General features: G+C 37.1%; 1 protein-coding gene across 1 annotated transcript in view; it reads right to left on the bottom strand.

The window, feature by feature from the left end:
• The window catches only part of PLEKHH2 (pleckstrin homology, MyTH4 and FERM domain containing H2), a 48,147-nt gene extending 24,728 nt beyond the window's left edge, over window positions 1–23,419 (bottom strand). The window contains exons 1-10 of the mRNA XM_009641595.1: window positions 23,297–23,419; window positions 10,674–10,736; window positions 9,484–9,633; window positions 8,929–9,012; window positions 7,345–7,426; window positions 5,347–5,529; window positions 2,666–3,654; window positions 1,575–1,650; window positions 992–1,086; window positions 225–369 (exon numbers count right to left, since the gene is read on the bottom strand). Coding sequence (XP_009639890.1) covers window positions 225–369; window positions 992–1,086; window positions 1,575–1,650; window positions 2,666–3,654; window positions 5,347–5,529; window positions 7,345–7,426; window positions 8,929–9,012; window positions 9,484–9,633; window positions 10,674–10,736; window positions 23,297–23,419 — 1,990 coding nt within the window. The remainder of the gene's footprint in view (window positions 1–224; window positions 370–991; window positions 1,087–1,574; window positions 1,651–2,665; window positions 3,655–5,346; window positions 5,530–7,344; window positions 7,427–8,928; window positions 9,013–9,483; window positions 9,634–10,673; window positions 10,737–23,296) is intronic.
• Between the last annotated feature and the right edge of the window lie 3,777 nt (window positions 23,420–27,196).

Below are 27,196 nucleotides of genomic sequence, written 5' to 3'. Positions count from 1 at the left end.
CCTCATGACAACAGCCAGCTACAAGATTAATGCCGTAAAAAGACATCTATAATAATAACAATAAAGCCATGTATAACACTCCTTTCTCCTGCTTGAATAATAGATAAAAGCCTAGATTTAAGATGTCCATGCTGTTTAAGGAGGGAATAAATTTCTAAGATGATGTAAACTGCCTTGTTTTCCAAACTTCCCAGAAGTTACTCCTTCTTACGGCTTCTGCCTACCTCGTTTCATAGCCCGAGGACTACCCGGACCACTTCTGCTTCGAGAATCAGACTCAGAAGTCCTTGAGCTGGACCGAGAACTGTCTTCTTCCTCAGATCCTGACGACTCATCTATAAATGGGCTGTTGCTTATTTGAGTTGCTTTCTGCAAAAATTAACACAACATTCTTTGATACCTTGCATAAAGGGTATCAGTCATTTCCTTCATACTGTGGCAGAGCTCTACTGGCTTCTTAACATTCAAAGTTGTTCTTACTTGGGTTGTGAGTTTTGGCACACAAGTATCAACATAAAACTGAATTCCCTCTGCTCTCTGTATCCTCAGTCACCCCCACACTTTAAAACAGAAACCTGAGGTAGCTCAAGGCACAGGTCTTTCCAAATCACAAAAGGCTGCCAGAAAACAAACAATGCTGTGACTAGTTACTGCTGGCCATCTGAGTATAAACAGCTTTGGCACTGACACAAAAACATTTCTACACACTTTCAACTACAGTACTGAACATCATGTGGCTCTGTTTAATAATTAACAAGCCTTTGGAAAAAATCAGCAAGGAATCTAAGAACTGACGGGGCTAGTAACATTTTATAAGCAGCAACAATTTTTTTCCAACTATTTGACATTTCCATTACTTCTGGGGTTCTGTGATCTCTAAACATCATCTTATGACATATTTGGCATGGTAGCATCAAATGTGAAACAGCAAGTTCCTGGATGTGAAGCCTAATGGTATTTAAAAATTTCCTTTAAACAGTAATACAGTTACCCCTTTCAAAGTGGTGTAGACAGGAGTGGTCATGTTCTTATATATCAGAGATGTATATAATCCAGATATGGAGTATGAAGTTAGTGAAACAGCACCTAAAAAAGCAACATATCCTATAAATGACCTTCCTAATTTACCCCTCAATTAGACAAATTCTAATATTTTTTTTGCATTGTATAACTGCTATAAAATGCAAACTAACTCCTGAACTGTTTTGGATGTGAGATTTATAGCTTTTTGAAATTTACAGTGGTTTTAAGGAGTATAAATAAATTGTAGTCATCACCACTAACCCTTTTTAAATTGAAAGTATAATCTCTCACCTTGGTACCTGGTATAGAATCTTCAAAGTGAATTGCAAAGAAAACTGGAGTGAACAAAGTACCAATTCAGCACAAAGTCAAGAAGCAAAGTAATAGAAGACAATGGAAAGATAACCCATGATCATCTAGGTTTTATATAGCAGACAACTAAATCTCCATAAAAGTATCTTAGAGGAACATGGGACATTTGGTCCTTGCTTATAAATGGCCAGAAGAAGAGAATTTTTGTTCATGAGACAATGAACAGCTAAACCACTTACTTTTGTTATGAGATTCCATGGTGAAAGCTTCAGACATCCTTAAACCAGATTTGGCTACAGCATAAATTCTGCTTTCCTATAAGCAGAATGGATTTGATGGCAGATAATTAAAACACAACAATTACTTTTCTTCTGTTTAGCCTCCCCATAGCCTCCCAGTTTTTGTGTTAGTACAACCATGTGATGAGATGGTTGATAAAATGGCGTCATGAGTAGCAGCCGAAAAATGCACCCTTCTTTTATATGCCATAGCCACCACACCCATAGTCTGTTTCAGCCTTTTTTCACACAATGATTGCCCTTACAGATCACTTCTTTTTTAAAAATACTATTACCAGGGGCCAGAGAAGCTATAGCAAGAATATTTTTTAATGGAAGATTGCATGTTAAGAACAGAGAGATGCCATTATGGAGGCAACTTTTCAGCAGTTTTGTGTTCCACTTTAAGAAAATCTATAATGAAAAAATATGCACTAAGATATATACATAGACAAACTGTTACATTAACACATTATTAATCTCTGAATCATTAATAAATCTCTGACTATGGAATTACAGAATCAGTGAGTCTAGACACAGTTAATTTTGGATTTTGTGTAAGAAATACTAGTATCTACTGTAATTCTCTGACTGATGGCTTTACAATTTTACTTGGAAATGTGATCAATAACTTCCATAGTTTGTAGTTGTTTTCTGTCGACTTAATTGTCTAGATTGGGAGTAGTACAGTGGTAATAGCAAAGGCACTGACACCAGCACTCTAAGGCTCTGTTGGTGTTAAGATAAACAAATAAATGCAGTTGCAAGCATTACCTCATTGGATATACTCAAAAGGACATACATAACTTAGATGTGGCATGAAAAGAATTGGTCTTATCTACAAAAATAGTGACCATGTTTTTCAGTGGCAGAAACGCTGTACTTCAAATCAAACTTGCTTCTGAGTTAAGGTAACTCGCTGCAGTTAAGGTAATGTCCCGTCTTGTCATCAGAAATAGAATGAGAAAGGTAGAAGCAACAAAAATCATAGAAGAGAAGCATGAAAATGAGTTAGTTTCACCAGCAGGAAAAATATCTATCATTACACTTACCCAGGAAGGAAATCGATGTAATGGAGGGGTCGGAGGTTTGTTGCTAGCACCCTTTTTTGTCGTATCACAAGGTTCCTGGGCTTCAGCATTTTGTGCTTCAGTGCAGTCATAGGTAAACACTCCTTCATCACAGCCAATCTCCATTTTCTCTAAAATATCAGTATCTTCTCCATCCACTAGATCAATGTCTGTTTCCTGAGGTCTCCACGGACGTATCATGCTTATGGCATTTCTATTTCTACCAAACATTCTGTCAGAACTCAGCTGGGGCTGGCTTAGATGTTTCTTTGCTAATGCTGAATTTATACTAAACACATCAGGAGTCCGTAACTTTGGAGGTGGCAAATTTGAGGGAGAATCTGACGGTGTTGGGCACTGAGAACCTGCAGAAGTTGCTAGAATTGGGTGTTTGGGTGTCAGAGCAGGGGTTAAAATTGGACTTGGGATATTTGCCTCACTGGATGAGGATGAATAATCTAGCCTCTGAGACTGAAATTTCTTATTCAGTTCATCTGAAGAACTATCTTGGTCTTTCTTTTTACTTGTGAAATCAGAGTTGCACTTTCCACCTGGATTGTTGTGGCCTTTCCTTTGGGACCCTTGCTGCCAGGAGTATAACTTCTTGTGCTGAGTCCTCTGAACACCAAAACTCTCTTCTTCAAATAGAGAACTACTGTCATCAGATGCTGTCAAATACATTTCGCTCCCCATTCTACTGTACCTTGCATTCTCTTCAGAAGTGTGGCTTGAGAGAGTCGATGCACACCTGGATTTCAGTCCTTTATTCTCTCCTCCATCGTCGTCTGAGCTCCAGTCACTCCCGGTAGTGCAGGAGTTCTTTGACATGTCGCTGTCTATGTCTTTGGATGAACAGCTCATTCTCACATTTTTATTCTGCTCTGATCCAGAGGAACTTTGTTGCAATGACTTCTGGCCTGTATTGCTCTCATGTGCAGGACCAGCAAAAGTAGTTTCCAGGATATCCTTCTCTAGAGGAGAAATACAATGAACATGAGAAAATTACTTTAGCAAACTTGACTGCTAAGCGATTTTATCACGTCTGCGAATAGTAAGTAGGTAATAATTTCAAATGTGTAACATTTGAGTTTTTTGTATATTGTAAATAATAAAACTTAAGAAAATTATTACAAGTTTTTGAATGCAACTGAAGTTGCAACAATGTTTGCCAAAAACCTTTAACAGACGTTATTCAAAGTTCTAGCCAAACTAAAACCAGCAATAAATGTAAAGATGAGCAGAGTGGAGCCATATTTTAATGTAAACCAGATATGTATGTATGAAAACAAACAAAAAAACGCCAAACAAACAAAAAAAGGCTTAAGAGGGCATATAAATTTAACTGCTTTATTAAATCTAAGGAAAATTAAAGTTTAGTAAAAGCTTGTCAGAAAATATTTACATTAACGAATGAGGTATTCTGAGTATTTCTACAGTGTTTATATAAAGAAATTTCTTCTGCAAGCTATTACTGTATTCCCAGTGGTGAATGCTTAAGGTATACAAGAGAGGCTGCTTAGGGAAAGTCACTGTATTAAAACTAGCTTTGCTTGCGCTGTTCACTTTTACCTGGTTTTGCAAGAGAGAGCTATAGCTTGCAGCGTGTCAGTGAGGCCTATATGCTCCCCCTGAGTTAAAACAGATGCAAGAACTAGAGCTTTTCTACATAGACACTTGGGAAAGTTAATGTTAAATAGCTGTATGAAGCTAAAGTGGATTGGATAAGCCACAGATACTCATTTAGTCCACTTTAAAGTAACAAAGTCACAAAAGTTGATCTGTTTCCATCTAGACTCTATTTCTTATCCTTTCCCTTGAAAAAAAGTTCTTAGGTCAATTTCCTCATCTATAAAGATGGAAATAATAATACATGCCCACCTCTATAATGAACTTGGCATCATATAAATATACAAAATATTAATAGGATCTGTTTCAGTCTCTGATTTTCTACAGACCTCAACCTGCAATTTTGGGTACCATGATTAACTGTGGAGAAAGTGCTGAAGTCATGAGAAGTACTGTGGGACTCAAATGAAGGAGCAGAGCAACATTCTACTAACTGAGCTTTTCATTGCTTAAGGGAAGCAGCAAGCTGCAATAGACTTGCTTACGCTTACAATAGCATAACAGCCCAGCAATTTGCTGGCATTGCCAGGCTTTGGACAGGAAACAATGGTGCAAAAAGATGCCTAAGACCCTCTTCTGTTTTTTCTGACCTTGATCATACTAATAAAAGATTACTGAGTTGATCTTGTTGAGTTAGGGCATAAAACTAACACTGGGACACCAATGATAGCATAGATAAAATATACAGAAACTGGACTTTGGTGAGACCCTACATAGGCATAAAAATGCCCCTCCCTGGGGGACTGGCAGCCCTAAATTCCTTACGCTACTGTGGGGCAAACCTGGGCCACAACACATTCTTTCCTTTGCAACCAAAGCACCCATCAGCCACTGCACACTGCCAAACAAGGTTTTAGTGGTATTACAGAGACTCTAGCGCTCAAGAGGATTTCTTCCTACTAATAGAGACTAGTATAAAGAGGGAGAGAGCACTGCTATGTACTTTGAAAACAGCTGGTTTGGATACAATGACATAGCTGTTGATTCTAGTTTTCGTTCTGTATCAGAATAAAACGGCAGGACTGGTGACTAAGTACCTAGCATGTTTTTGCCTTCCATGTAGTCTAACTCTTTGGATGAAGACTTGCTTATTTCTTCAAACTTAGGAGATGGTTGAGGACTTCTTGCTCTGTTTGAAAAGCATCCAAAAGTCAAACTGCTTAGTCGCTGACACTCTCCAGGTTTTTGTGCTGAAGTAACAGATTTCTTGCCCGTAGCTTCTGAAGAATAGTAATTCAGAAATCTTGTGTTAATGTGATACAGCAAGCTATGCTACTGGTCTCTTTACTCTGCAGTGTAAAGTTAGGGTTTTTTAAGATAACTAAAATTTAGCAAAAAGATAATAAAAAAATTATTATAGGAATAAAAATCTACCTGATACCTCCTCATATCAAATGAAACCCAGAGCTACATTTCTAGTTCTTAAAGATGGGTTTTTTAATATAGAAAGGAAAAGAAAATATCTTCTAACAATTTCAGAGCAGTAAGATATAAAACATGCACTTAATACAGAATGAACACCTGGTGGAAATACCTGATTTTCTTCTGCTGTGACTGAAATTAAACCTATGGATTGGTCTAGGATATATAATATGGGAAAGGCTGTGGCAGCTTTCCCTTCAGATAAAAATATTAAGAGAATCTGTAATAGGTGCTACAGCAAATGTAAAGGAGTAAGTTACCAGGCTTAGAAGGTATATATGGATGACTTCAAGAGAAAGTAAAAGCACAAAATTATTAACGGCCTCGAGAATATGAAATCTGTCCTTAGGGACAGCTATTCTGCCAGAAACTGATAGGAAACAATGCTGTCCATCCCCGTTTATAAAATGTTCTGTGGCAGATCCAGGAACAAAAGGCCCTTATCCATAGCTGTAAACCGTTTAAAACGGTACTGCATGATCATAATTTATAGCCTGTTACTAGCATGGACACTGCAAATGGTAATACATTTCTTAATATTTTTGAGCATGTTGATAAATGTGTGTTGAAAACCAGCTGACAAATTCTTAGTGTCTCAAAACCCCTTTGAATAGATCTCTTACAAGAGGATGACTAAAGCTGTTAAGCACTGAAGTATATAGAATTGCCACTGACCAAAAAATAGCAAAGAAATGAAACAATCCAGTTTCTTCATTAACAGAGGTGCATCTTAGTTTAAAAACTTCATATTGTGTATATGTCTTTTCTAAATATTTGTATTTTCATATATTATGCATATTACATGTGTACACACACATATATATACACATATACACACATTTCTAAATGTCCATGTACGTACATATATACATGAGATATATAATCAAGAAATGAGGGCTAGGTAGCAAACTAACAAGATTTTCAGATGATAGTAAGTTGTCAGGTCAGCCAAGTATGGAGAAGACTGTGGCAACCTTCAGAGAGACTTAAGAAAGTTGGTGAACAGGCAACATGGTGGAAAATTAAATTCAACTTTGATTAATGCAAAATAATGCTCTTTGGAGGGGATGTTCCTCTTTTGCATATTTACATTTTACAATTTTTAAATTAACTATATCCACTTGGAGAGGAACCTGGTGATACTGTGGCTGAGTTAAGGTTTTGGATCACTGTAGTCAAATGTAGTAATTAAAAAAATCTGATCAGAATTCTGATTCCCAGCTGAGCATTTGCTAGAAAAAGCAGATGCAGACTGACATTCATCTATTCCTTAATAGTGCTAGGACCACCTATGCTATAAAGAAATGAAAGCAAAGATCTGACATAAATCCAGTCAAATCTTATTATTTGCTGAACCTCTCATATAACAGAGATAGATACCCATTCACCCAACAAAAAACAGTTGTGGTTTGTCTGTGTGTCTTTTTAACAAAAATTGAATTATTGAATTATTGCTTGCCTAATACCTTCATGCACAGTCACTCTGATGTCAATTCATACTGAAATCTTTGCGATTTCACACAATATTTCAATTATGTGGATGCACAAATTAAGAAGGAATGGAAAGATGTGTGCCATATACAGAGAAGTTTTAAAAAGATTTGTACATTTACCTTGCAGTTTAGATTGTACTGTTTTCATCTCTTTGGTTTGCTTTTGGTTGATCAAGCGAAGATTCTGATTTTCCACCTCTAACTAAAAGCATATAAATGTAATCTTATCCATCGGTAAAACAATTTTTAAAGTCATTACATCATTTAGATTTTCTTTGAATTTCTGCCTATCTAAGGATAAAGCTAGTTTAAATGGTAAGCTCCTCTCTGCTACTTAATGCCAGTCTAGGCATTTGTTCATACTGAACAATGAAATTCCCTGCAATGACTATTTGCCCAACTTCTGTTAAAATCATTCCCCCAACCAAGCAAACCCAAGACTGCTTTAAAAAGCCTTAATAATTAAGATAAAAGAAATCTGCATTGGCATTTCTAATAAAAGCAGAGGGCTAGAATTAAAAACTTTTGTGCCACTTTGCAAACCCAAGAGCAAGCAGAGGAATTAGAGGGAATTCCGGTGCTAATGCCTCCTACCATGCCACAGCCAGGATTAAAAAAATAGGTACCGAAAAGCTTTATACAGAGCAGAAGACCTTCTACAGGAAGAAGACACCCAACAAGCCATTACTGTAGCCCACTACCAGGAGGTAAAAGATGTTGGTTCAAACTCCTGCTCCGAATTAGGCAAAGAGAAGATTTGAATCTGGGTATCCCATATCACACAGAGGGGAGCCAGCAATTCCATTTCCCGTTGGGGGATACCTAGCCATCCCTGTGAAACTAGCTTGATGTTCTCCATGTTTCAAACTAAGTAAATAGTTTGAGTCATATTTGATTTTGTCCAAACTTTTTCAAGATCATTTTAGCTAAACTTAATTGCATTTTTATTCAATTATTTCAAAAACTCCCCTCACAGACTAGTAGTAAATATTAATTCTCGTTTCCTGCTTTAAAAATAATAATTTAATTGATTTTCAACTGGAGCAAGTATAATTTCCAGTTGACCACAACAGAGTGGGATTTTAACTTTTACAGGCGGCTTTAAGTTTTATACGCACAAGGAGGAGAAAGCACAGCTGCACATGGAAACTGGCAGCCTTAGGCAGGGCAAGGACATGGTTGTCTCACCGCAGCAGAGAAACAGGGGAGGCAATGGGTCTCTTTCGGGAATAGAGCGAGCTGGTGCCCCTGAAACTATTCATGACTAAGAGTACTGTAGGCACTGAAAATAGAAAAGGATCAAGTCTTTTTTTCTGCCAGGCCCCAGCAGACTTGTTCGGCTTTCTGGGCATTATTCACACTTTCGGCATCTGCTTGAACAAGCTCAGTTTGCCAGCTAATCTCTCTCAATTGGCGGAGGCAAGTACACCTTCCAGAGAGCAGTTCTGGGCCCTTTCTCCATAAAGAGGACCCAAGTATACAAGCTGACCAAATTAGCCATCAGAATTCAGGTGACAGGGATACTCTGCCCTCTGTGCTGTTGTTTTCATTTTTCCTCTTTCAAGCAAATAACTGTATAGATCAATGAAACTGGGAAGCATTTTTTTTTACTATGGCACAAAGCCCTTTAACAGCCAAAAACCCTAAGGGGTATCCAGTCACACCACTGTATTTTCTGTGTAAGTATTGTAGCAAGAGTTATACCTCATGGAGCTTGACTGTCACCCATTCTTTTATTTTAGCTGCTTTTTCTTCTATGATTTTTGCTTCTTGCAGTCTTATTTGCTTCTGGAAAAAAATTGACATAAGCATATTTTTCACTGAGTATTATAGTCTGCCTGAGTACTATCTTCAGACACAAATCCTAAGTTTGCTTGAAGTAATTCAGTCTCCTGGCTAATATATGGTGATTTTGAAAAAAAAAAAAAAAAAAAAAAAAAGATTAATAGGCTCTTTACAGAGGCTGCTGTTCCTCCTTCCTCTAGGAAAAATGAAAGGTCTTCAGAGGAGATAGTGAAGAGGAAGAACATCTGTCTTTCCCCTTTTAAAAGTTACATGTTTTTTCAAAGGATGCCAGAGCATAATTTCCAAGTGAATCAACCTTATTCAAATTATATACTTCTAATGGGAACCTCTTCAATCAGACAACAGAAATAATGCTAAACATTTCTGTCCTCTATCAATCTTAATTTTTATTTTCCTTTTGTATAATGAAGAATGGAATTGATGCTCATCTTTTGTGACACCATTATTTCTAACCTGTTCTTCAAGTTGTTGCTCCAATTTTTGTATTATGTCGTTTTTATCTTGTATCAGGATCTCCAGATCTTGACATCTCTTATACAGCCTGGTTTCTGATTCACTCGTTTGAACATTAGCTGCTTTTAATTTTTCTTCCATGACCTGGACCTATTTGGAAGGTCAAACATAAGACTTTAAGAAACATAATGCTCCAAGTTAAACACAGTAATTTGATCACAAAATGGACTGTTAAAATTGCCCAAGATAACCCTGCAAGGTTCTGAAGCCTATTGGAGAAGAAATTCCACAGTTTTTTATGTCTCCCCATGCATCTAATACCAATAGGACTGGCAAAACACTGATAGACCTTATACAGATTTTGTTAGTACTAGTGAGAGGCTTCTAGGTTTGTAACACACAAGCTGTTAGAAATACCAATATGGGGAGAATGCAGTTTACATATAGGGAGCTGTTGTTAGGCTTAATAAACAACATTTTAAATAAATAAACAATTGCACAGTGTAAAAAACCCCAATAAATTATCAGAAGCATTCTAAAAAATATCTTAAAAGTACTTGGCTTGTAGTCAGGAACATTTTCTAATTCCAAATTAGTACATGAACATTTTTATTCTTACAGTTTTCAGTTTCTATCTGTCTCACAGTAAGATATGAAGGATTTTTAGGGAATACCAGCGATTTCTTCATAACATGTCTGCAGTAGCTCTATCTGCCATTTGGAATTAAAAGGCAACTTTGGTTAAATATTTAGCCACAATCTCGTTCTTTAGGTGATGTAACTTCTACAAGAAGAACAAACAACATAGACTAATCCTAGTTTGAGACTGTATTGGATAGCCTCATTTTATTTCCTTCCAGGTTTTCTAAAATAGGTGACTGATTCCTCTCCCTTTTGCTTCCATGTGCATCATCTATCAAAGGCTCATTATGTATCAGTGAAGAAGCTCATTACATGTACCTATTTTTGATTCGTGCTGTTAGCTTTTGACTTTATTGAACTGAACTGGATAGTGAGCAGAGAAAGGTGTTGGAACATCTCCGGTAAGACAAATCAATAGATGCAAAAAGAAACTGTCTTCTCCCTTTTGAGCAATACTTAAGAAAAACAGCAATATTCTGAATTTCCCTTCATTACAGTAACATGCACATAGCTAGTGGAGATATTTTCCAATTTTTATATATATATACCTGCTGAAAAGCTCTCTCTGCTTGACGATCAGCATCTATAACTTGTTTCTCAAGCTGCTGCATCTGTAGATACACAAAAACATACAGTAAAATGGCCATGCCTTCTGTCCATCACCAGAAATACCACATTTTCATGGTCTGTTTTGAAAAAGGAAAAGACAGGTTGTGGGCAGGAGCATAAAAATACATAGAAGGATAAACAGTATGTCAGACTGGGAAGATAATTACTCATTATGACAAAATAAAACATTGTTAAGATTCTTCTACAGGAAAAAAATGAACACAACTTTTTTTCATAGTACAATTTTGTGGCTGCTATATGACACACTGCTTTTTTTCCCTGCTACCAAGAGTAGAAATTCCTTTGACAATAGCCCTGAAACTTTCTTCATGCAGGCTCATAGTCTTAGTGCTAAGCTCCTTCATGTCCTTCCAAAACTGGCAAGAGTAAAGGCTACTTGGCACATTATACAATTTGGCTGCTAATTCTTCTGAAGTTGACAAATTTAGCTTTTGGGAGGTATTGTGCTACAAGGCCTGTCCCAGACTCCTCTACCCTCTGCACAAAAGGAGGCAGAAGAGACATGGGGGATTCAGGTGCTACACTGAAAAAAAATGTGAAACGCCACAGTAGAAATGGATAAAGACAGAGACCAGCACAACATGAGGAGTGATTGCAGGTCCCTTTTGAGAAGTGAGAGACCCTGATCTGTTACATTTTAATGATGCCTGATAAATCACAGGCTCAACCTTTGCCCCAGGCCTCGGAAACCCCCTGCATTTCACATGATTCATTTTGAAGGCTTTTCCAAGAATGTGTAACCGAGGAGGCCAGAAGGAAACTTTTTAAAAACATGTTTTTACATTTTGGTAAGAGCTCTCTAGTCTGATTTTGGTGAACAACAGTATTATGACTTCTTTAAAAAGTAAACTAGGGTTTGAAATCATACTAGAAAGTACCTAAGGAAATGAATGTATTATTTCTTAACTTAAGGACTTACTGATTTTCAGGAAATACCTAGCTAAGACCTCCATTCATCTGAAGAGGATGAAACATCAAATACTTAACATTGGGATACTCAATATTCAGCTTCAAAATTGTTTATAGAAAAGCATGTGATACAAATAATACAAATGAAAATCATTTATTCCTTCTCCAGTTTACTGCTTAGTTTTAAAATAATCAAGTTTCATTCTGCCCTGTTTGTACTCGATTTCTGGCATCATTCGGTTTCTTATTCTCTCTCTGTCTCTTTTTTTTTCCTCTCCCCAATTATGTTGTCAATCACATGAAACAGTTTTGTGTACTTTTAGCACCTCATCCAGACAAGGACACCGAGTCATCATTTTCTATCAATCAAAAACTGAAAACGGAGAAAATGAGTTTTCACTAACATGAAAAAAAGCTGTGACTGACCTTCCAGTGCCTTCTCATATGATACAAAAACTCCCAAGTCTACATCATAGTACCGCAACACACTGTTGATACGAGAGCGACAAACATTTCACAATAGGCATGGCTAGGGACAGGTCCTCAGTGAGTTGTTTTGCAAGAACAGTTCTAAGGAAACAACTGTCTCATTCATGTACTAACAGTCTGGACAGACGGACAAGGAGGAGGTGAACCTTCGGTGTTCCTCTCTGGTCACATGCATTTAATTCTGTATTTGTAGAACTTCATGTTGAGATTTAAACTATGAGTTTAATTTTTAGAATTCTGAATTCTAAAGTTACTTTCCATCTGTCTTTTTGGTTTTATGTCCAAATAGAAGTTTGGTTTACAAGACTTACTTGAATATAGTTTTTAAGACAGTTCTTTTTCAGTGAGTTGGGAATTCAGCAATCGAGGTTATTTCTGAATATGTGGTCAGCTAACATTCCACTGTAGTAAAAGCACTATGCTAAACCAAGTAAAAGTGCAGCTATGATATCAATAGTGAACATTGTTAATAAAACTCCTTCAGATATTTATAATGTGGAATTCACTGTTGATGGGCAGCAAGTTGTTAATCCATTTTCACAAACAATTTGTAAATGCACATGATTGCCATGGCAGTAATTCACAATTTATGTTCCCCTAAGTAAAATTCAGTTCAGCTGAAGGTCATATCAGAAACCTGGCAGATTTAATAAATGGAAATAAAACCTGAAAATGCTGCTTGCCAGGTCCACATAGCTGCCAGTGCAGCTCAACTAGGGGACTCGGCTTACACCTGAAAACAACTAGTCTCTCTAGAGGTATCCAGTGATTACTAAACCACTGCACAAGCATTAAGCAGTAGTGCTGCTGTTCTGCACAGCAGCTTGAGTTCTGGATAATGCAGTGCACTACAGACCTAAGTTCCTTCTGTGTTTCTGCACTGAAACCATATGGTGCACTTCTTGCTAGGAATATATACTGCTGCATAGGACCAGGAACATAATAATATGTTCATGTAGACTACTGGGAGAAAGAATATGATTTGAATAAAGCTATTGCTAAACTGAATGTAAAGCTAGGAGCCAAACGAGCTGAGAGAGTAATTACCAAGAAAAATAGCATTCAGAGATTAAAAATGGAAGTACGAGGTTTATTTTTGCTTCTGTAAGAGTTAACTATTTCAAGAAGGTATGCTAAGAAGCTTTGGGTGATCTCACAATATGGATATGTCAGTCAGCTTCCTGGCAACAACTAAACATGAGATTTTATTTGGAAAATTTCTAAAGGGTCTTCAATTTATTTTAGGAGGCTCCTGTTGAAAAAAAAGAAATCTATACTGTTCAGCAAGAATGGAATACCATAGTTACCAAACATGACCACTTCTATTACAGCTAAATTGGCCAGCATTTCAATAATTTGATGCTACATAATGTAATGCCCCAGTTCAACAAACCTCCTATAAGCAATCTTCTTGTAGTGCACATCTATGATTGGTTCAGGCTCTTTTCAAAATTCATTAAGGATTCAGAGGTGTCCTGTCGTAATCTATACTGGTTTTGGTTTTACAGTCTCAAATATAAAGAATAAATGTTTTAGGCCCATGAACAAAAAATACATGCATACTGACTAAAGAACAAGATCAGCATAAGTACAGAAGAACAGACTGCTACTTTAACCTGCACTTTCTCCTCCTCTTTTTGAGTTCAAAAATCCTCTTACAATTTTAAGAAAATGTGTTAGTGCATGCTGCATCAATTAGCTGAATTATGGAGAATAGTATCTATTGTTAGAAACAGATTTGTTTTTAAACTTAGTAAGAAAATAACCACTCTACATCTGACACTCATCAAATTTAGCTATTTTTGTTCAAACAATGAACAGAGAAATGCCACATGTGAATAAATACTGAATGCTTTGAAGAAACATAGCAGCAATAAAAACAAAGAGGTGTACTGCATTGGAGGTTTGCACACTGAAGCACAACACACAGTCACTGGGAATTTCTTACAATATGAAAGCAAATCATATAGCAATTCTTTTTCAAAGATCACTTGAAAATTTCTTGACTGTATTCAGAAATGTTCAACACGTATTTTTGTGCAAATAAAGAAATTTTTGTTTTATTAAACCATGTACGCCATGAAATCACATCTACTTTTGCACCAAAGGGTATAAAGTCAGAAGTCATCACTCATAAATTTTAAAAAATACTCCCATTTGTATGCATATGTGTGTATATATGCATTCATTTATATACATATATATGGATCATTGTTCCTGTAATGTGTGTTAGAGAGAAATTACAGCACTAAATTGATAATTTTCCTGATATTTGAAATAATTATTTAATAATTTTAAAGGACATATTTTATTTTCAAAATAAAAATCCTTTAATTCTTTCCTTTTTCAGATCTGAAAATGTATGTTATTTATAGGAACAAAATCCTAATCTTTTATCCAAGTCAATTTTCAACATAGTAACTTGTCCCATTCACACTTAAAATTTACATTATGATCAGTGCATAATACACAGTCTCCTAATTTTTAATAGTATAAACAACACAGTTATATCACATAGACTTTTTGGAAATCTCTTTGACATAAATACAGGAAAAACTACTGCCATTAATGAACTAAAAGGAAAACATCACTTCTCTGTTAGCCTTTCAAAGTGTGCTGATAATAGGTCAGAGTTTTCAAAATGGAAAAAGGAGTTAAAACCTAATGTTTCTGAAGCAGAAATACAGCCTGTCTATTGATTAAGTGCAGAACTTCAGTGACTTGAGAACGGTATCTTTAGAGTCTGCTTTTTTCCTTGCATTTCAATTTTTCAATACTTCCTCATCTGAAAAAAAGGCCCAAACCATCTGTGGGTGAAAAATAGTGTTCCACATAAAAAGAAAAGTACTAAATCTGTCCAATTTTAGATTTAGTGAACTATCAGTCCTCAACCACATAGGACTTACCAAAACTGAAGAAACATGGGGATATGGTTGCTTCTATAAACAAATGGGAGAAGCAAGTGAGGTATAAACACGCCTACAACTTTCAAAGGGGCAAGCAGATATAAACAGGTGATGAAAAAACAACACAGCCTGGAAATGAGAAGACCCTCATTTTCCACATTGACTAAAAAAGATTTTGGAACTGCCTTCTAATAGAAGCTATAAAGGCAAAAGATCTGACTTTTTATGCGGTGCTTGATAAGTTTATAAATGGTTTGAAGAATAAGTCTGCCAGCTATTCCAGAGCACTGCCTGTGACCAAGATTTCCCCTTTTGGTTCTATATTCCTATGTTTAAACCCAAATATTTCAACAAATCTCTCCTTTTCCTTAAGAAAAGAGCCAGTACTGCTTAAAAGCAAGTCATCTGTTTGGCAGTGGCTTTGATGACCACCAGTTTTCACATTTTAAAATATGCTATGCCCAATCTATACATGTATAAAGCGTTGCATACATTCATTAGTTAAAAGCAATGTTAAAACTGGTTTAGAAGCACGACTTACTCTTTTTACAAAAAGGTCTCTCTTCTGGTGGTTTAGCTTAATATTCCTCTGCAGTAATATTCCTCCTATTTCTCTAAGTAATTTATTAAAAAGCTGACTGGCTATGTTCTATCCACATTTTCAGACATTATTCCTTCTGTCTGGACACTGATTTCTTTTCTATGTGTTATGTATCTTCCATAAGGACAGTGCTAAATCTTTATAAACTACACCAAACTTTAAAATACGACCTGACCAATTAAGCCACACAGACAAAGCAACTAAAGAATAGAGATGTAAAATCAAGATATTAATATTTCACAGGAAAATTAAACAAGAAGATAATTTGTGAAGAAGGAATTAGCACATGCCTTGGGTAGATATAATTTGTTCTTTACTGGATGATTTTTTTTATCCCAAAGGCAACACTATAATTAGAAAGACTTATCTTTTATACAAACTTTGCATTTTAACTAATTAATAGAAATCTGTCTTGTCTCATAAATCTAGGAAGCGATACTTCAGACCTACCTATATTTAGAAATTTAAATATGCCTTCAGTAAAAAAAAAGCACAAAAGCTTCCCCCTAGAACAAGATGATACCTATAGAAATATTTCTCAACGGTACGGATTTAGTCATCAAAATGAAGAACTGCTTTCTGAACCCAGTCTTATTTTTGCCATAGATCTCCCCAAAAGGGCTAATGCTAAATTAGGCTGTCTTAATGGGGCTCAAATGGTTCCTTAGGCTACTCACGTATCAAGCATGGTGAATTTTCTTCGCTATTTTACTGGTTCACAGTATATGGAATTTTACTGGTTTTTACTATTTCCTACATGAAAAAAATGATGAAAGAATTAGTTATGTGGCTTAAATCCCCAAAGCTACAGCCTTATTTCTCCTCCAAATCCCACCTGAATGCTCACCTAGGTTATGACTACTACAAAACTCAGCTTAGCACTCACAACCTGGCAGCTGCAAGCTGCCACTTTTCAGTGAACTCCCATTTTTTCCTCCTCCCATCTTCTCCATTTTTAATACCAGTTAAAAGGTAAAAGGCAACAATTCTTCTCATGAACAAAGCACTGTCAAATATTCCTCTGAAAATTTGCCATCCAACCAACTCCACCTCTTCATTTTCTCTCTTTCTCTGTTCAGATAGTTCACCATAGGGACCATCTCTTTTCTCTGCCTCAATTGTGGTCAGAAATACAGAGTGTAAAAGCAATCTGGTTCTTTGATGCCAACTTTATATGTATATATATGTATGTATACACATGTATATACACATATATACACTCCTGCTGCTTCTGAAGATGGCTAGTAGTTCTACAGTCTCAATGAACTGAATGACAATCCTGCCCACTTCCAACTACAGCAACTTCTGGCACTGCTCTCCTAGTTAACCAAAAGGCACTTCTTAATTGCAAATCTCTCTTTACTCTCCTTTTTAGCTCTTCAGCTCATTTGCATAAACTATGCTTCGCACAAGAGCCTTTCTGTGGAACAAAATGAAACCTACAAAGATTATCAGTCTCCATCTGCTCAGTTTCCAAAATGATCAGGCTCAAAATTTTTATCAGCCTCCGTGACATGAGACCAGTTTTACCACTGAGTTATATTTGACTTCTTTCAAGTTCTTTTCAATATTTAAACATGATTTGGAGAATAATAGTTTAGCTCAAAAGGTTTTCCTACCGCTTATTAAATGGGTGAAAAGTACATATGAAAAAGCAATCTTTCACATTTCAGCTGAGTTCATTATAGTAAAATTAATGTTTTCTTCTGGAAACTATATAAATTAAAAATACGGAACAGAAAAACTCGGGGAGGGAACTCTTCCAGAATTAGTAGTCTAGGACAGCTGCCAGTAAATATACAGACTTTAAAAAGTTAAATTCAGCAGTGGGATTTGGGGAGGCAGTGCAGGGCGGGCAGGTCAAATGAGCAACGATGTGGGCTGAACAATGGTGCTTTTCCCAGTGTCAGTCATGGGACTTGCCTAAGCCTGGTAAAATACTAGGAATGCCCCCTCTTTCTGGCTGTCATCTTCTCCAACTCACATCTTGGTAGTTAAGTTGCAGAGTCACAATCAAATACAAATTACGTAGACCGCCACTGTAGCACAAACAGACATTATTATAGCATTCAAAACCTTGAAAGAAGTGAAGATGCTGTTTAGCAAGATGGAAGAATGTAGCAAAGCACTCTGGCAGGCAAGGAAAAAGAAGTCTCACATAGTGCTTAAAATGAAAAGAGAGAGGTATCGACAACTGGTTGTTCATCTGTATTAAAAAGGCAGCCGCCTGCTTTGTTTTGTTTTGATCATTGTACTGCAGTTGTGGCAATCATGCTAACTTCTGTCTCGCTGAACTCTGAGCTCCGATTAGAGCCACAACAGGAACATCAGAAACAGGAGGCCGTTTTCCATGCCACTGCCTGAGAGGTGATGGCTTAAGAATCAAAGGTACCACTGACTGCTAAAGTTTAAAAAATTGAAAACTTGACTGAAATGGAATTTATTGATGAAATTAAAGTGCATAGGACACCTAGGAAACAGAGATGGTAAGGGAGCGAGAGATTCCAGAAATATATGTAAGGCAGCATAACGCAGTTTGAAGACATGACAACGGATATTTAAAGCCTGAAAATACTCTCTGAGGGAATGAAAATTAAATGCATAATTTCTAAGTGCAAAAAGAGTTCCCTCCACGAAAAATGGAGAAAAAACATCTTGTAGCTCCTACAAGTGAAATGCTAAACAAATACTAGATCGGCTAAGGATCTGCACAGGTGCCTGCCCACTACCACACCTTCCACAACTTCCATCAACTTCCCCATCTCAGGTGGGCTGGAATGCTACGGATGCCCTTGTCTCCACACCACCAGAGGGAAAATACTCATCCTCTGGCCTCACACAAGGGCTGTTCTCCTTCATGCCATTACCCAGCCTGGCCTCTACAAGAACAGCTAATTTATTGCTTCCTGAGTTCTCGTTTTTCATTTTTTTTCCATCTTCACCCTCCTTAGAAAGAATGTAAGTTTAAAACATACAAAAACAGTGAAACAAAAAAAAAGCCCCACTGTTATAAAAAGGCACGGCATAAACTTTTAGACAAGGGATAAAAATACAGTTATAGGGAAAAAGATACAGGTATTAAAGAGGCATAAACAAACTTAAGATTCTAACCATATAAACTTTTTTATTCCCTTTAACTGTCCTTGCTTTCTCCTGTTTGTATCTCCTAATTGCACCTGAACTGTTTTCCGTGACAGGAAGTTTTTTAAGAGCAACTGAAATACCGAAAACTAACCTTCATTTTAATAATTTTGGTACTACGGTATTTTGCTCCTTTTTACTTTACCCTTCATAATCCTTTGAATGCAAATGGAAACACTCCTTGTGCTTTTTTACAATTTTCATATTGGCAATCACTGCACAAGTCAAATGTGTTACGGACTTTTCCTCTGAAAACATTTATCTTGAAATTGTCATGCCACAGATAACAAAACACACGGCATGGGCTTCATTTTAAAATGTCAAATGATGCCTGTGAAATGAATGAAAATACAGTGGGACATGGATTTAGCTGTTGGTTTATAAGACAGAGTCAGAACTGTGTTATGCTTTGGAATATACTGGAAATAGGATTTGGCCTAAAAATCAGTTATCATTCCATTTTCATAATCTGTACAGAAAGCATAAATATTATTGCATTTGTCATGTACACACTCAGTTGCTAGCTGAGCAAGTATACAGAGAATATCCAAATGGAAGGTTAAAAGTAAACAAATCAATACATATATGAAAATAATCCTCTCATTTATATTTGTTGAAAGTCATTGAAAGCATAAAATAATGGCCCTCAGCACTGAAGGAAACAAACTTGGAGACATTCGTGTGAATATTGAGTATTACTGGACAGTTCATGATGCAACATTTGGGATAGTGCCATATTCAGTCCTTATGGGGTCTGATGAAAAAGAAATTCAGTGGAGGCTGCCCAAGAGGAAATTTAACACAGCTATGTAGTTCTTCTACTAAAATGATTTTTAGTGATAGGACAAACATTAACTTTATACCTGATGTTGCACATGTATTTTAGGTGAAAAATGTACTTACTATGAAAAGAATGAGGGTCACCAACTTTTCCTATGACATGAAATGCTAGCTAGCAGCTAAACTTGCAGCAGAATATTGCAATCTTTTATTCAGTGAAGGTTTTTTTAGTAAACTCTTCACATGCATAAGACTCAAGCTGCATTAAAATAAATGCTTCTACTTAAAAATCAGTTCCACAGCCATCCTAAATTTGGCATACTAGGGATACTTTCTACATCATTCCTTAAATTCCTGCAAAGACCTCTCCCACCTACAGCAGCAGCTTCTGCTTAAAACTCCAACAAGGTCTCTTTCTTTGCATGTTAGATTTATAAATATAGGCTATACTTGGCAAAATGAAAACAAATAAAAAACCCAAACAAATAAACAACAGTGAATGGATTAGTTTTCTGAAAACATTGTATATTCCTTTGCTCCTCTCTCTTCTTCTCCCTAAGTTCACTACAAAATTAAAATTCTGACAGCCATACTGCTGAAATGCACTTGTAATGCAAATTTCTTAAAGTCTTCAACCACTGAGGTTCAAGGATGAGTATTTGCTGGACTTACAAAACCCAGTAAATAGTTTGGGTTTTTTCCTAATTAGAGCATATCTATTAGAAGAATATACCGAAGGCTTGCCATGTTGATCATTCATTTATTTGCAGAGGCACTACTAAATAAAACAACTTTGCAAAGGTACCTGATTTCCAGTGCATAAGAAAAGTACCTCACTTAATCCACTGCCTGAATACATTTACAGAAGCACATAGGTCACAGATACAGATATTGAAAAGGGACAGATTTAAGCAAACCCTTACTGAAATCTGGTTTCAGAGTAAATTATGGAACAAATATAAGGGGAAGAACCCACTGGCAGTTTCTGACAAGTCATACGCAGTGAAATAGGATGGAAACTCCTTTTCCTGATTCACTGTCTTCAAGAGATACCTCTCAAATACACACAGAGGAGGAAAACTGGAGAATTACCACCAATTCATTTCTCTTACCTTCCTTCAGACACCACCTGTTTTGTCACAATATCCCTCTTCCTCTGTTTTCTACAATTGCAGAGTTTATTACCCATGAGGGTTTTATGTCTGTCATGCAATAGTACTCACAGATGAGAATTTTCCTTTGAATGCTTTGTTTCAGGCACAGTGCTGAAGATTTGTGATTTTACCCCTCTTATTCTTTTTTTTTTTTAATGCCAACTTCTGAAATTATATGATTATGCATAGATTTCTAATCATTTAAGAGGACACTTCTAGCAGTTAAGAGCCTGTAAATGCAAACTGTAAAGGAACAAAGTGAAAAGTCAAATAGAAAGCATTCAAACTTCTAAAATCTTTTTTTTTTAAATTCAGATAGTTTGTTAAGTGCTGTTCATGAATCTTAACTTTTTGATTGCCAAAACTATAATCATCAGCAGCTGCATAAAACATGGTCGTTATGGCTGCTGGAAAGTCCCTAGAAAAGTCATGTCCAGCGTTTAGCCACTTGATTTCCATCCCGATCAGTAGTGATCCAAATAGGGTAAAGAGGCAGAAGAGAGATGTGACATCTAACAGCCCCGACCGCGTAAGCATCCAATAACCTGTTAAGTGGTACAGCAGACAGTATTGTACTCTGTGATGGATGTTCTCCTCCAAGCCTGGTGATAATGATTTCTTAACTCACCTGTGGGCTTTGCTAACTGGAATGAAGGACACAAGTATTTTTCCTTTTTTTTTTTCTTTTCACTTTAAAATGAAATTTCAAAGGATGCCATTTTTACAGCTGGTCACACTTTCAAAACCCAATATTCTGCAATACCTGTTCAATGAGAGTTTATCATACAGGAAAATTGCAGGATTGGATAAAAAAATAAGAGTTTTCAACTACACTGCTTTCTAACAGCAGTATTTTTAGTCATGCCGAAGCAGGTATTTGGCACAAATAGATAAAATGAATAGTAACAAATTGCCAAATGATATTCAGTCAAGAACTGGATGATACGGTTGAACCCACTATTGATCTCTAAGTCTGATGTCTGTAGTAAGCAAATTAGTAGAAACTATAACAGCAGAATTAGGGGCGCACATGGATAAGTACGATAGACGAGGGAAGAGTCAAAGCGGCCCTTATAAAGAGTTGGCTCACAAAGCTATTGAAGTTTTTTGAGGGATTCACCAAGGCTGTAGATAGGGGAGATCTGGCTTATGTATTTTTTTGGATTTTTGAAAGTGTTTAAAGCAAACAAACAGCCACAGGGTAAGAGGGAATGTCCCTCCATGCATGAAAAAAAATGGCTCAACAATAAAAATAGTAGGTGACTGGTTGCTTCCCACAGTGACCGATGGCTATCAGTGCAGATCTGCAGAGATCCGTTCAGGCCGTATGCTGTTCAGCACAATCATAGACATTTGGTAATGGGCATCGGGCAGTGAAGTGACCAAGTTTTTTGATGGTATTTTTTTATTCAGGATAATACAAGCTTTCTGACAAGAAAAGAAGATCCTTACAAAATGTAGTGACTGGTCAATAAAGTAACAAATTATGCGTAACATGGAAATCCAAAGGATTTTGAGTAAGATCCTGGAATTAAGTAGGTATCTCCATGAAAACATACTCAATGGTTAATTTAGCTGTCAGAGAAAACAAAATGTTAAGCATTATTAAGAAAGGAGTGGAGCACATAACTGTACACATGATCCACGGTTTTTCATAAGTACAAAACCACATGGTTTTCCTGCTTGAATACTATTTAGTTCTTGGCCCCATCAAAATACAGTAAAATAGGAATGTCTCAAAGAGGGCTTAATGTGGATGCTAAATTTATTTATGGCTTCAAAGGGAGACTGGATAAGCTCACAAAAGAGAAGCATTAACATAAATATATAAAATAAAACTATTGTCACTCTAACGTACTACAAAAGGATCTGAATTTTATTTTTCTTTTGGGGGGGAATAACTGATGGAAAATTTAGCTCTAGGAAAAACTGAGCAGCTTTGACAAAGTAACTTTTTAAAGTAGAAATTCAGTGAAGTCAATATTAATGATAACAGAGTCCCAAAGATTCTCTAGAAAGTTTTATCTCTTGTACTCTTTTAATTGCCTTGTTCTGCAAAAATCTTGCCAGGTAAATACAACGGTGGGGGTTTTTCATATTTCAAATACAATATGCCATAGTTGGAGATGTCTTATTATAGGAAAAACAAGTCTGGTAAATTATATGATTTGGTAAGGAGTACTGGGGAAAATAATACTTCTGGATTTTCTCCCCAGTGATTTCTGTGTCTTAAATCAGATCTTAAATACCTTGGAAAATGTGCTAAATATTAACTTCAGTGTTGTAAAAGTGATTACTGGATACATATTTTTCTCTGCAGGAGAGTTTGCAGTGTGTTCTTATTTGAAAATGAACATTTCTTGCTGGCAAATCTAGTGTGTGAAATTCTTTCACAAGCATTAAAACATACCTGTTTTTCATATATTTTGTTTTAGAATGCCTTTTTTTTCCTCCTGAAAAAAATCCCAGTACTTGTAATCTCAAGCCACGACATGTGATCAGACCCCATCATCAAATAAAATCATTTATACAGCATTAAAAATTCATATCCCGAGACCTACCTTTTCTGCTAACAATTCCCTGATCTTGCTTGCCTGGAGACGAAATTTCATTAGCTGTGACTCCAGAGTTAAACATCTTTCCTTCCAGTTTACAGTACCTTCTGGCTCTGAAAGTTCAGCCATATTTATGCTGGAAAAAGAAAGGGAAAAAAATGCCCATGTCAGATTGAGTCTGTATTTAATGTCTGACCTTTTTTCAGTATACATACTAACTTATTTTATATAAATCTCAAGAATGCCCCCAAATTTTGTACACGTATGGCTTCATAAAACTTAGTAAAAGCACATTAATCTACAAAGGCCCTTATCATAACTGGGAGATTTCTGAAATCTGTGTTGATAATATTTAGCTTTATCATAATTTAATTTCTTCAATTATTTTGGGGCTGCAATATGTTTTCCTTGATAAGCAGAGACACATCACGCATTTTAATCTTCAGTTACTGTGTATATCCTTTCTTACATAGAAGAGGCTTGTAGAGAACTGAGCTTTTGCTAAGAAAATGCCTTATATAGGTGCAACTACCTGTGAGTTAGCAGCACATTTGGTTTTATGCAGGTTTAATGTTTGGCAGATGACTCTTTATAAATTGTTTTAAAATTCTTATGCATAATCAAATTGCCTTTAAAATTTAACATCCTTAATGAGATGCAAGGGGGAGTTTATGGTTCCAAAGGTAAAGGCAGGTGAGCAAACAGTCCCTAATGGGTCCCCCCCGTGAAAACCAATCCCATTACATTAGCTGTTGCAGATCTCAGGACATCCCGATTCATGCCTGTTCCGGGTTCAAATCTGGGCTTTTATCTATGTTTAACTGCTCACGCCTTCTGGAAATTAAGCTCAGTGCCCTTTTGGACAAGCACTACTGGAAAAAGTATTCAGCATGAGAGCTGGCTCATCATGGTTTGAGTCTGAGAAGCCAAGAAAATCATCTGTGTGTAAGCAGAAGGACTGGGCTCTGTTGTATTCCAACTATTTGTAGACAGCTTAGTAGAGGGTAAGCGGATGGCTGAATGTAACCATTCAGTGCAAGAAGTTCCCTTGTGAGCAAAGGCCCTGGCCTTTGCAGTGCTCTGAACACATAGGTTTGGCTTTGAAAATAAAGCTTGAGCGTCCCCTAAGTATTCAATTTATCTCTGAAATAACAAATGGCCATAAAAACACCATTTGGAGGAAGGCAGCTGGAAGATCACAACAAACAAAAATCACCAGTCATAAGGTTATGCTGCATGTTCGTCACCTTCGTCGTGGACAATGGACACTGACAAGGAAAGGCCAAGCAGCAACCATTTTCAGTGTGATGGAAGAAGCTGGCACAGGAAAACCATGCATAATATAGATCCCTACACTGCAACTCCTGACCCAGTTAGCATGGATTAATAAGTGACGTCTGAGAGCCCCCCTCCCCATGACTACTCCAGTCCATCAGGAGCCTGGGTTCAAGCACTCCCCTCCCTCCCACTGTTAGAGGAGGCAGCCCCAGTTCCCCTCCTTCCCCAAGCTCTCATCAGCTAGAGGGGAAGGACCTATGGCTTTATCTTTTCCACTGTTCTGACACCAGGAAGAAAAAAGGAAAAGGCAAAGCATCGCAGGAGAGATCGAAGTCATGACTAAGATTCCAGAAAGTCTTTAACTTTTCTTCAGTACAGTAGTATTTTCTAGTTCTCTTCTCAATTTTCAATGTCTCAAATTATTCTCAAGTTCATCATAGCTGAGGAGGTGAAAAACTCACTGTCTCAAAACTTTCCTTCCTTTCACATACCCTATTTTTTTGTTCCTTTCATTCCGTATCTTAAGTTAGAGGAAAGAAGAGGATCACCACCATCGCTTGTCTGAAGGTAACTGCTCCATTCTGGACTCCCTTTTCTTCTTGGTCCTGCAGGCTATGATTCCAGCTGTTAAGCCTGAGGTTACAACCATCCCTGTTCAGGAATCCCCCACTCAGGAATCCCCATGGAATCACTGAGATTTAAGCACGTTATTAAAATAGTTTCCTGAGCCGATCCTACAACACCCAAATTCTAAACTTTAAAGCACACAGTCATTTCAGCTGCAAGCCTTCTGGGTGAGCGGTGTCTTTTACCATTTTCCCCCTTCTTTTACGGTTGGCAGGAAACTCCCTGGACTGTCAGGGAACCAGCCTGCTCACCGTTGTCCTGTCCCTAATCCTCGCTCCTCTCTCCTTGTGCAGAGTCCCCACCTTCAAGGGGGGAAGGTGGCACTTGCAACCAGCAGCTTCTTCTGCTTTACAGAGGAAGCAGAAGTTTCAGCTGCTGATTGATTAGGACAGGCAGCCTGGATTCTGCTATCCCAAATAAAGAGGAATGACAATTTCCTATTAGACTGTCTACTTAGGAGTTTTTATAATGTTTTTTTCCTTTTTGACTAATTGCAGCTACCCAAGACAGAGATGAACTGGGCCAACATCTAGTTAACAGTAGGGTATTTCAGTGTTTGTGGTAGTGAAAACACAAACGGATCAAGTAGTGAAAGAATTTTTGCTTTGTCGTAGGGTGCAATATTACAGGGTAGAGTTAAAAATGTTTGTCTTTCAACAGACAAAACATTTGAGTAGATGGATTTCTGGCAGCGAACAATGCGTTCAGCCAAGTCGTTTCTCAATGTCCAAGCTAATTAATATTCCACTGTATAAACATTACAGATAAAAAGTTTGAAAATAACTCTTTTTATTGTGGGATGTTTGTTAGAGATTATAATAATTTACTTCATATTTTCCAAAAAGCCAATGGGTTCTGGAAATATTTACAGGCACATAATACGCTGTTTACAGTTGTGGAGTGAATGATCTTACTTTGAATCAATGACTTCCTGTTTCTTGTTTGATTTCCCAAGAGAGGAAAAAAATGAGTTCATCTCTCTTGGCTTAATAGAGTGCTCTGAATCAGCAGTCGAACCTACACAGAGTCCTCCCCTTCTTCCTGCTCCAGTTCCCACCGCAAAGCCCTCCGTTTTCCCCGAGTCTTTAAAAATAAAATCTTTTGAAAAGTAAACTAAAAAAGCGCACATTAAAGCGGTAAGTTCTAATTATGTCATCAAAAATTAATTGAGACAGGTTTGACAAGTCTGGAAAGATTAAAATCGTCTTTTTCATTTTTTAAGTTTATAAACCTCTTCGTAGGCTTCGAGAAGTCAGAATGTCACATTCTCCCCTAAGGGATTGATATAATTTCCTTTTCTTTGCCGTCTGCTTGGAAATTATCAAAATACATTTCAGGGGGAAGGAGGGAACAACGTTCTGGCTTTTTGAAGCATGGTAAAAATTTACATATTCCTTATCGCACTGTCAGTGTTTTCCTCTGTTTTTAACAAAACACTGTGTTTAACTAAACACTTCATATTCTGTCCCTATGTTCTGTACGTCCTTTCTCTGCTGGAGAAAGCTTGGTAAGTTCCTTCTGTTTCAATAGGAGGGGCAGTACACGGTGGGTTCCCCACACCATCCTAAAACGCTCACCAGCCCAAACGCATTTGGACCGTACCTCTCGAATTGCAGGCCCCTTTTCTTCCACCCTTTTCACCCAAACTCGTCACTTTCAAATATTTTTGGAGCCATAAAGGTTGGACTGGAGAAAGGAAATGATGAGACACAAAGTGGACCTGTTTGGGAATCAAGGAAGTTATTCTCAGGTTTGTTGCTGGCCCAGGCCCTTACTCCTGTCGAAACACTGGCAACTTTATTTTCCATTTGACTCATTTTGCATAATTCTGTGCTCAAACTGTAGCCTAAGCTATTTAAAACTTCCTTCAAAATATGATTTACAAATGGTTTTTCTGCTGCTTTCCTAGATATTGGTGAGGTTGTTCCCGTGAAGCAACAACGTCAGCCAGGGCTCTGCCATGCCAGCACCCGATACCAGGCCTGATATATGATCTCGGGC

The sequence above is a fragment of the Egretta garzetta genome, unplaced genomic scaffold, assembly GCF_000687185.1.
Source record: "Egretta garzetta isolate BGI_Z169 unplaced genomic scaffold, ASM68718v1 scaffold166, whole genome shotgun sequence".
Lineage (NCBI taxonomy): Eukaryota > Metazoa > Chordata > Aves > Pelecaniformes > Ardeidae > Egretta > Egretta garzetta.
Note: the sequence above shows the minus strand (reverse complement) of the source record. Positions and strands in the feature narration are given on the sequence as shown.